The 11,142-nt window shown below is 48.6% G+C and overlaps 1 protein-coding gene across 4 annotated transcripts in view; it reads left to right on the forward strand.

Annotated features, from left to right (window-relative positions):
* Positions 1–82: 82 nt before the first annotated feature.
* The window catches only part of SEPTIN6 (septin 6), a 58,998-nt gene continuing 47,938 nt past the window's right edge, over positions 83–11,142 (forward strand). For 3 of the 4 annotated variants that reach the window (XM_069102179.1, XM_069102177.1, XM_069102178.1), the window contains exon 1: positions 83–330. In XM_069102179.1, the coding sequence (XP_068958280.1) occupies positions 301–330 (30 nt within the window). In that variant the 5' untranslated portion in view covers positions 83–300. The remainder of the gene's footprint in view (positions 331–11,142) is intronic. The other variant, XM_069102176.1, reaches the window with a different exon arrangement.

An 11,142-nucleotide genomic window follows, 5' to 3' on the forward strand; every position in this document is an offset into this window, starting at 1 on the left:
GGGGGGGGGGGGGGGGGGGGGGGGGGGGGGGGGGGGGGGGCGCCCCCTGGGCCGCCCCCCCCCCCCCCCCCCCGCCTGACTTGGTCGCGCCCAAAGTGTAACACTTTCTCTTTGTCGGAGAAGCGCCCCGGCTTCCTGTGCAGTAGCTGGAGAGGCGGCGAAGGCAGCGGAGGCAAAGTCCCGGCAGCAGCAGCGGCGGCGGCGGCAGCGGCAGCAGCCCGAGCAGCAACGGCGGCGGCGGCAGCAGCAGCCGGCACAGTGGCAGCCCCGGAGCGCGAGCTCCTCCGTGGGGAGGGGGCGATGGCGACGGCCGATGTGGCGCGCCAGGTGGTGAGTGATGGCCGGATGGCCCCTCGGCGCAGCGCCAGCCGGGCCTCCAGCCCACCCCTGCCCGGGCACCCTAGGAGCCGCAGTCCTCGCCGGCTGCCGGGGCGTTGCCGGAGGACGCGTGGCCGCCCCGGGACCCCCGCCGCGCCCCCAGAGCATCTTGCTTGCTTCCCGCGCCCAGGCGGCGGCGGGGCATGCTCTGCCCCCCGGGGCGGTGCGCGGGGCCGAGGCTGAGGGCGCGAGCAGGGGCAGTGCCCCGAGCTCCGCGCCCCGCGTCCCGCGCCCCTCGGAGCGCGCGGCGGCGGCGGCGGCTCTGGGCTCTCCCTACGCGGCGGTCTTTGTGGTTCTACCTGTTTGCCCGCACGTGTAGCGGGGTGCGGGCCCCTCGGAGAGCGCGGGGTGGGGGGAGAGGGGGTGTAAGCGCGCTCGCGCCGCACCCAGGTGGACCAGCGTCCCCGTGGCTCGGCTGTGCTTCAGGGTCGGGGGGTGGGGTGCTGCGGGGTGGCCGGCTTGGCTGTGCCGCTCTACCTTCTCCCTGACCTTGCCTGCGTTCTGGTGCGGCCCCGGGCTTTTTTGAGCATTGCCCCTCTGTTGCGGGTAACTGTGCACCGCAACTCAAACCCAGGGAGCCAGACTAGCTCGATGGGGATGCAGGAAAAAGGGTCAGGATCTCCAACTGTTCATCTCTTTGGATTGGCAGCTGACTCTGGAAAAATGTCCATTTTTAAACCTCAAGTTTTCCAGCCTGGGAGGTGCCCAGCATCACATAACAGTGACCTAGGACCTTCCATTCCTGCTTTGCAGACCACAAGCACATTTGAAAGAATAGTAATAATAAGAATAACTCAAACATCATCATGTCTAGGAAGAGTTAGTGGAAGAAATACCCACACCCACAAAATCAGGGCTTTTTCAAGTGTATATACTGAATTATGGTTGGCAAAGCTCTCCAGAGTTGTGATTTCAGATAGGGCTGGTATGCTTAAGTCACTTAGGGACTAGACCTCTGAAGACTTTCTGCTTCAGATCACCAATTCTACATATGACCTTAAGTAAGTCCCTTAATCTTCCTTGGCCCTCAGTTTCTTCTGTAGAAGGAAAAGGTTGGGCTAGATCTGGGTTTCTGAGGTCCCTGCCAGCTCAAGATCTAAATGGGGATCTAAATCTGGGATCTAAATGGGGAAAATAGACATCAAAGAGTGAAGCGATTTGCCCAAGTCATATAAGCTAGCCAGTGGCATTGTCGAGAAGAGATACCAAGTCCAAGCTCAGGCTGATGGCAGGAACACTTATTTAACTGAGATACTTGATGCCACAAATGCTAACATTTCCATGGGTCTTGGAGTTGGTTTTTCTGTCTTGTCTGTGTGTTTCATAGACCGGTAAGGTAGAAGAAAGGCACCTTGGAAATCATCTCCAATGTTCTTATTTTACAGAAAGGGGAAACTGAGGCCCAGAAAGGGAAAGGGTCTCACTCATGGTCACACAGCTAGCAATTAGGACTGTAGGATTAAAAGGGAGAAGAGCTCTTGGAAAGCATCTGAGTCCCTCATTTTATAGAGAGAGGCCTAAAGTCTGGAAGCATAGAAATAGATAAGCAAGGCTCCAATCCAGGGCTTCTGACTTCCATTTAGGGGCTTTCCTCCACACATCTCACAACTTATGTATTCAAAGGCTTCATAGGATTTAGAACTGGTAGGGTCATTGGACACAAACTAGTCCAAGCCTTCATCCTACAGAGGAAGAAACTAAGGCCGAGAGAAAGGAAATGACTTGCTCAAGGTCACACGGGTGGTAAGCAGCAATCCCCACCCAACCTGGCCAAGGGGAAAAGCCTGGGAACAATGTTTTCTCTAGTAAAGCTGACTGGCCACCTTGGGGTATGAATCTGTGAATTTGACGTCATTAGCACCACTCTATTGTGTGTTTAAATGTTTTTATTAATGCCTTTTGTTTTTATATCACATTCATTTTGGAATGGAGCCCTCTCCTCTCCCTTCCCCAGGGAACTATTTCTTCTAATAAATATTTTAAAAGAATGAGGGGGGGAAAGCATTTCAGTTAAACCAATCCACACAGAAACTAGTGTCTTTCAGTATATATGAAATTCTGAACCCAAAGTCCCTCACCTCTGACAAGATGAGAGGGAGTCAACTACTTGTACTCAATGGTCAAGGCCCTCTGCATAAATGATTGTGGGTCAGATGTTCTAAATGGGGGGGGGGGTTTATCACCAAGTTCCATTCCCCTTAAGAAAAGCGCAGACTCAGGAATTACAAACACCCTGTTTCTCCCATGGATCGTTGTTTTCCCTCTGGCTGGGTCCCATCTTCCTAGACCCTACTGTATTAGAAGCTACAGAGCAGAAAGTCCCCCCGCCCACCACTTGTGCCTCACTTTCTCCATCTAAAAAAATGAGGGTATTGCACAACATCACAAAAATTCTTTTTCAGCTCGGAATACTAAGAAACCATGTACTCCAGCCCTTGCTATGATGTTACATGGGTTTCTGGAAATATTTGTATCCCTCCTTATTCTCTGTACCCCTATTTCCTCTCCAGCTATAGGGAAAGCCTTTTGTTTATGGATCATTTAATCTGTCTCCTTGATGTATCCTCAAGGTTATAATTGAGCCCCTGATCAGGGGAAATGGTGCTATGTACCCTTTGGCCAGACCTGGGTGTTGGAGAGCCCAGCTATGTGGTTGCATGCTCTTCCTTACTAAGAACAAGGGCAAGATGGTGGGGTTTCTTAAGTGTGGGCAAGATGCCCTGATCCCAATCAGGGCAGAGGCCTATGGAAAGGATAGCCCATCACTAAAAGAGAAAGAAAACCCAGAGCCACAGTTTAGGGTGAATTGATCAATGAGTAACTCTTATTAAGCTCGTACACCATGCCAGGCTTGGTGCTAGGTGCTGGGCCTATACAGGAAGGAAGGCTATCCTTTTCCTCAAGGATCTTCCATTATGGGGTAGAGGCGAGGAGGAAAACATGTGCACTGATAAAGAAATACAATAAAGTGTATAGAAAGTAAGCCCAGGGACATTTTGGCCAGGGTTGGGAGTGGGCAAGCACCATTGCCTTGTGGGGGGGAAGGGGCAGAGATCAGAAAAGGCCCAAATAGGAGGTGGCACCTGGGACAAGCTTTGAAGAAAGCTAAGAGGCTCAACTTCCTGTGTTCAAATCTGGTCTCAGACACTTCCTGGCTGTGTGACCCTGGGCAGTCACTTCACCCTGTTTGCCTCAGTTTCTTCATCTGTCAAGTGAGCTGGAGAAGGAAATGACAAACCGCTCTAGTACCTTTGACAAGAAACCTTAAATGGGGACATGAAGAGTCAGACACAGTTGAACAACAGCAGAGGTGAGGAGGCAATTAATTTCAGATGTAGGGGACTGCCTGGGGTAAAGACACAGAGATGGGAGATGCTGTTGATGAGGAACATCAAGTAGGTCCCTTTGGCTAGAAGGTAGAATGTTTGAAGGGGAATAATGTGTAAAATGAGCCTATAAAGAGAGACTAGAGTCTGTGAAGATCTTTAGATGCCAGGAGATTGGTTATCTTAAGGTATCTTAACTTAGAAGCAATAGGGAATCCTTGTAGGCTCTTGAGCAGAGGAGTGACATGGCCATACTGGTGCTGATTTGGGGAGATTGGTTTGTCAGTTGTGTGGAAGATGAATCAAAAAGAGGGGAAATGGCAAGCAATCTGGTGGCAGTAGTCCAGGGCAGAAGCACCAAGGGCCTAGGCAGTGGAGGTGGTAGTTGGATGAGCAGACAGAAGGAGGCACATGGGAGAGGCAATATCTGTGGTAGTAGAATTGGCAGAATTTGATAGCTGGTTGGACATGCAGGTTAGAGGTGAAGAACTAAGGGCAGAATGATGGCACCCTTGACAGAAATAGGGAAACTGGGAAAAGGGAAGGTTAACTCACGTCCTGTGATGAGGAATGGTACCAGGCAGAGTACTGGGAAGTGTCATTGTTTCCAGGCCCCACTGACCCTTAGCCTTTTTTGTACCGTGGGCCCTTAGTCACTCTGGGGAAACCTGTGGACTTTCTCAGAGCAAAGGCTTTAAGTGCAGAAAATGCAGAGTATTTCAAAGGAAGCCAGTTACATTGAATTCTAGTTACCAAGCCCTGAAAGAATCCTCCAGATTCACAGAACCAAGGTTAAGAACTCCGGTGAAGTCAACAATATTTCTGAGGCTCAGTGTCAGACATGGTAAGGAATACAAAGGGACTGGGGGACCCATTTCCTCAAAGAGAGTAGGGGTTTGTTGAGAAGGGAAGACTCGACATAGGAAGTAACCAGACAGGAAGAATACCTCATGGTTTTTTCTAGTTCTTTCTGCCTTTCACATTTATTCCTTTCTTTGAATCTCAGGAAATAATGCTATGATGTCAGTAGGGCAGCTAGATAGGATATAGAATTGTTGAACTCAGAATTAGGAAGATCTGAATTTGAATCCTGTCTCATTGACTCCCTAGGTATGTGACCCTGGGCAAGTCACTTAACCTCTTTGTGCCTCAATTTTCCTCATCTGGAAAATGAGGCAGTTTGGACTCGGCCTCTAAGATCCCTTTCAACTCAAAATCTATGTTCCTGTTTCTCAGTTCCATTTGGGGAAGGGGTGGGGAACTGATGCCCACAGTGATGAAATGACTTGCCCAAAGTCTCCCTCTCAGTTAGAGGAAGTTCCGAGGCTCTGACCTCAATCCCCTGACACCCCTCCCCACCTCCATCCAGTGCTCTCTCCTCTATATTCCAACCAACCTTTCAACTGATTTGTGTTGTCTAGACCCTTAAGGGATGTAGGAGTATCCCAGTGGATGGATGACCCACAGAGATACCATGGGTATGGATACCAACTTGACTATATTATATAATAAGATTATGTAATAAAAATGCCTTAGTTTAATATGGCTTGCTTCTTTCTAACAGCTTAAAGGGCTCCTAGCCATATGATGTCATTTACCTCACAGCACCTCCCCCCCCCCCCGACTGATGGAGTAGTGTTTACCTCTTCACTTTAAGGATAGGGAAACTGAGACACCCCTCAGGACAGTCCAACCTTTTAGGAATACTTCCCTTCAGTATTTCTAGGAAAACATCCCAAGAGCCCTGGTGTCCCCTCTCCTCCCCCCCACTCCCCTTTTGCTCCCCTTTTTAAGCAGTAGAAAGCTTAGTTAACTGTGAGAGAGCTCAGTCATGGATTTTGGGCTATTTTGTCTTGGTTCTCCACCCCCCCTCCCATAGTGCTTTAAATAAACATCTTGGAGCCACCATCCAAGTAATGAGAGATTATTTTAAGGAACAACTGGTGTGGGGGGGATAAATTAGAAAGCCAGCCCCTTCCTCCTGAGCTTGGCAGGAGGAGGTGTCTGCCGCAGGGGCTTGAAACTGGGTTTCTTTGCCGCCTGCACACGTATGGTGGGGGGAGCACACGCTCGGGAGGGAGGGTGAGAAATGCTGTTCCCCTCTCCGTCACTGCCTTCTTGTTAGAGACAGTCAGCCAGCTGCTGAATTATGCAGAGCCCTCAGCTGGAGGAGAGAGGCCTGGCCAGAGCTGGTCCACAGGGGCTGGGGCCTTAAGGGGGCGGATGCAAAAGCATCCATCAGGGGTCAGGGCTGGGTGGGGAGTGATATCCCTCCTGGAGGGGTCACCAGGCTGCTCAGACAGGAGAGAAGGAGGCTTCTTTTTCAGATTCCTAGTATGCATGGTTAGTTTATTGATGATGGTGCCAGTGTCTTATCATACTGCCATGTAGTCTCACAACAACCCTGGTACATATTGTAGGTGTTATTATCCCCATTTTACAGAAGAGGAAAGTGAGGCTCCAGCAAGTGAAATGAAATAGCTTGCCCAGGTCACACAGGTAGTTAGGAGTCTCCTGACTCCTCCCTGAACCTCAGTTTCCTCCCCTGAAATCTGAGGAGGTGGGACTAGATGGCCTCTGAGGTCTTGTCCAGTCCTTGATCTAGGAACCTACTGGTGCCCTTGGGACAATCATTTTACCTCCCTTGGCCTCAGTTTCCTCCTCTGTAAAATGAAAGCCAACCCCAGACATTTGGGCCTGTGGCTTCCAGTCCACTGCTCTTGCCCCTGTACAATGCTGTCTCCCTGGTGGAGGCTCTGCCATCCTTCAAAGGGCACTTGAGCATTTTTATCTGGGTGGGTGGATGGGGGAAGGGATGACCTGGCCTTTTTGCATTTTTCCAGGTGGGTGAATAGTGATCACTATGGGGAAACTGCTTCTGCGTAACCAAGCCCTGAGCAGGAAGGGGTGTCCTTGGCCTGAAGATGATATCTTACCTAGAATCTGGCTGGTTTTCAAGTCTTGTGACCTCTCAAACCCTGAGGCCTCATGGATAAAACAGTGGGCAACCCAGGGCCTAGGGGCGTGTGTATGTGTGTGTGTGTGTGTGTGTAGCCAGGGAGAGAGAAAAGAGGGACCCCAGCAATGGTGGTTCCCTGGGCCTTGGACTTCCCAGTCCTACAGCCCTGCCACCCATTCTTACTTGGACATTTACAGAGCCATCAGATGAGTGAGCCTTCCTTCTTTTTGTCCTCTGACTGATTCCTTTTAGGTCCAACTCTTTCTTTATAGCCTCTTGGATGACAGAATTCATTCCCACTCCTTCCCTGTGCTGAGTGCTCAGGGCTCCAGGGCCAGACTAGCCACCAATCTCTAAAGTCCCTTCCTTATCCTTAGCTCACTGCCTGGTATACAGCAGACATTTCATAAATGTAGAATGTCTTTGACCTAATAATTACAGAGCCTGCTTGTGGGCCCAGGATGACAGTTTGTGGCTGTGTGACCCTGGGTCACTCAGCAGCTCTGGGGGGCTCAGAGATTCGGAGAAGGCCTTTTCACCCCATGCTTGGGTCCTTGGCATCCTCCAAAGTACAGCTCAGGAGGTACCTCCATATGAGGGGGTTCCCTCCACCCAACTTCCAGCATCTCCCCATCCAAGTCATCTTACCTTTATTTTGTCTATGTATACCTGTATATATGTTGTTTCCTTTGATAGGAAAGGGAATAAGCATTTCTATAGTACCTACTGTGTGTCAGGCCCTGCGCTAAACACTTGACAATTGTGAGGATCAAATCTCATTTGATCCTCACAATGATCCTTTGAGATAGGTGCTATTATGATCTCCATTTTACAATTGAGGAAACTGAGGGTTGTATAGCTAAGGCTCTGAGGCTGGATTTGAATTCAGTTCTTCCTGGTTCCAGGTGTAGCACTAAGTCCACTGTGCCACCAAATGCCTCTGATAGACTGTAAGCTCCCCCATTTAGAGACTCCCATACCCAACACAATTCTCAGCACACAGTAGGCACTTAACGGTGCTTGTCAGTTGGTTGATTATCTGGAGATAAAAAAGGGGGAAACACAAGTGATCCATTAGGTTTGGGCTCTACAGGTATTCCTTGCTTTAGGCAGTTAGTGTGGTCTGGAAAGCTTGATATCCATAAATGGCATCATCTTGGAAATGTACCATAAGGGCTGCCTCCCTAAAGGAATCCTAGAGTGAAGCCTTTCATGAAGGGAACAATTCCCCTGACATTTCTCATTCAGTGAGGCAAGTATTAAGCACCATGTTTTGTGCTGGGGGGAACATGGACAAAATCTTGAGGCAGTGCCCTCTGTGAGCTTCTGGTCTACTGTAAGGACATAGCACATAATGGGCAGTGCCAGTCTTTGGGGTGGTTTCTCATTACCAAGGTTCTCACCACCATCAGCCCTGTTTTCCTTTCTAGTGCCCCTCTGATCTCAATGTTTGCTATCTGAGGGGAGCAGGAGCATTCTCCCAATTAATTATACTGGAGCCTTCTCCCACTTTTGAAAACACTGGTGTCAGGAGATAGGACCGACGCTGCCTTAGGGTCCCTGATTTAGAACTTGAAGGGACCTTTGACACCATCTAGGCCAACCCCATTTTATAGATGGAGAAACTGAGGCACATCAAAATGCAATGACCTGCACACAGGGAGTAGCGGGGTTAGGGTATGAACCCAGCTCCTGGGACCCCAAATCCAGCTTTCTTCACACTGCACCTTATTGCTTCCCCAGTTTTGAAAAGAGGGAAACGAAACCCAAGAGAGATGAGGAAATGAGAGCATTTCGTTGCTCTAAATGAGTTCAAGGTTCTAGGCCCAGAGTAAATAAATACATCCCAGGTACCAAAAGGACTTAAAAGAAAAGATGCCATGGTCCCCACACTGTCTCTTTGATCACTTGCAATCTAGCTTTTCTATTCCACTTCTGAACTGAAACTAGCCTCTTCAAGTTAATTACCATGATCCCTTTAGCACTAAATCTTGACAGCTTTTTTTCAGTCTTCATACTTCTTGACCCCTCTGGAGCATTTGGTGCTATTGGTCATCCCCCTTCTCCTGGATACTCTTTCCTCAGTGAGTTTTTGTAACTTTCTTCCCTCCTGATTCTCCTCCTCCCTCTCTGACCTCTATTTCTCTGTCTCCTTTCCTTCTGATCTTACATCCTTCCCCAATGTATGAGCGTATCCACATCCTTCCCGCCATGTACAAGCATTTCCAAATCCTTCCCGCCATGTATGAGCATATCCATATCCTTCCTCCATGGTTGAATATATCCCTAAACCTTCTTTGTCTTGGACCTTCTTCTCTTTTGGTGATATCATCAGCTTTCTGAGCTTCAATTATCACCTCTTTGTAGATGATTCCCAGATTCATAATCTAGCCTTAGTCTGTTTCCCAAGTTCCAGCCCCGAACCTCTAGCTGCTTCTTGGCATCATCCATCACAATGGCCCGTAGGCACCTCAAACACATTCAAAACAGAACTCCTTTTCTTTTCTCCAAAATACACCCTCTTCCTAGGATCAAATGAGATCCTGGTCAGTTGCCACATCTATTCTTCCTCAATCTGTCCTCCTCCTCTCTGTCTAACCTAGTTCAGGCCCTCATCACCCATCTCCCGGAATCCAGCCTTCCCATTCTCCAGTCCGCTCCCCTCCTCCCCCAATGCAGTTGCCATACTGTTCATCCTAGGGCATAGGTCCGATACTCTGTTGCTCCCCTTCTGAGGAAGCATCAGTGACTCCCTAGTGCCATTCCAAGCCCTTCTCAGTCTGGTTCTACCCTCCCTTTCCTCACTGATTCTCTCTTCCTCCTCCTCACCCAGGTCACATTCTGGCCTGCTAATTGCTTGTTGTTCCCCATATGCAACGTTGCATCCCTTGTTCCAAGTGCCTCTGCAGAGGCTGTCTCCCAGGCCTGGAATGCTCTCTACCTACTTACCTAGGCCTCCTGGAATCTTTGCCTTTGTTTTGGGCATGGCATGACTGTCTTCTTCTCCGTGAGGCATCTCCTCATATTGATGCTTCCCATCTTTGAATGTCTATCTTCCATAAAATTTCTTGGCATGTATTCGGAATTTATTTCTCTGTGATGCTGAGCCTGTCATCTAATCAGAGACCATCTAATCTCACCTCCCTCTTTTGTTTGAGTGAGGAGGAAATGGAGGCAAGTGACTTGCCCAGGGTCACACACCTAGTCATTAGTAAGAGGTGAAATTCAAAGCCAAGAACTCTTGACTCCAAACACAGTGATCTTCCCATTAAGCCACACTGTGCACTAAGCAAACGGGGCCATCCCAACATTTTTGATGGTTGTACTTGTGTTTGCAGATCACTGAAAGGACTTGGCCCAAATCTGGGCCTGTCTCTCAGTGCGCCATGATGTGTTATTCAAGGATTTTTCTGTATTTCAGTACAATGCACCATGCTTTTTGTATGGTAAAACAGGTGAAGTAGGGTGTGAGGATAGGACATTCTGGTTCATTGTGTTTTCTGGTCAGATAGGTACGAAGCAACAAGCCACTCTTGTTTCTGTTCTTCTTGCTGAAAGGCTTTGAAACATCTGGAGTTCACTTTTCTGCCTGTTCTGTAAGCAGAGGCTAATGACCATCTTTCAATCATCATTTGCAGCTTGAGAGTCCTGCCGGGTTTCATTCAGAACCTCAGTGGTTACTGTCCTAGATTGGAGAGGGAGAAGGTCCAGAAGCTTAAGTCCACAAGTATTCATTCATTCATTCATATTCATTCATTTATTCATTCATCCACAAGTATTCATTCATTCATTCATTCCACTCATTCATTCATATTCATTCATTTATTAATTCACTCACAGGTATTCATTCATCTTTCATTCACTCATTCTTCCACAAGTGTGGGTGCTGGGGATAGGGAGGCCAAAGGAGAATCCTTCCTGCCTTCAAAAGGCTTCCATTCTACTGGCGTTGGGATGAACATCTTTTGGAAGTTATGCTTTTGACTAAATCCCTAAGATTAATTTGGGTTCTTATAATGTACCTTTTTCTGGAACAGAGAATTCCCTGCCTTCTTTTTTCTCCAGACAAATAAAGCAACCTCAAGGATATAGTTGAGGCCAGGGATGGGGAACCTGTGACCTCAAGGTCACATGTGACTCTCTAGGTCCCCAAGCGTGGCCTGTCAGTCAACAAGCCATACTAAAGGATTTAGAAGGCAACATGTAGCCTTGAGGCTGCAGGTTCCCCATACCTGGTATGTCTTACTTCTCAACACTGAAGTAGGACCATAATTCATCATGGTGCCTTCTGTCTCATTCAAGATGGATGCCACCCAAGGTACCTGGCTGGGAAAGCTAAATGCATATCAGGTTTCCTTCCCTTATTTTTGGGTGTTTGGGTGCAGGAAGCCCAAGGGGAATTTCATCAAACTCCAAACCTGTATATATATACACGTGTGTGTGTGTGTGTGTGTGTGTGTGTGTGTGTGTGTGTGTGTG

Source organism: Petaurus breviceps, unplaced genomic scaffold (assembly GCF_028583685.1).
Source record: "Petaurus breviceps papuanus isolate PSGF00001 unplaced genomic scaffold, PetGlider_PUasm1.0 532, whole genome shotgun sequence".
In the NCBI taxonomy this organism is placed as follows: domain Eukaryota; kingdom Metazoa; phylum Chordata; class Mammalia; order Diprotodontia; family Petauridae; genus Petaurus; species Petaurus breviceps.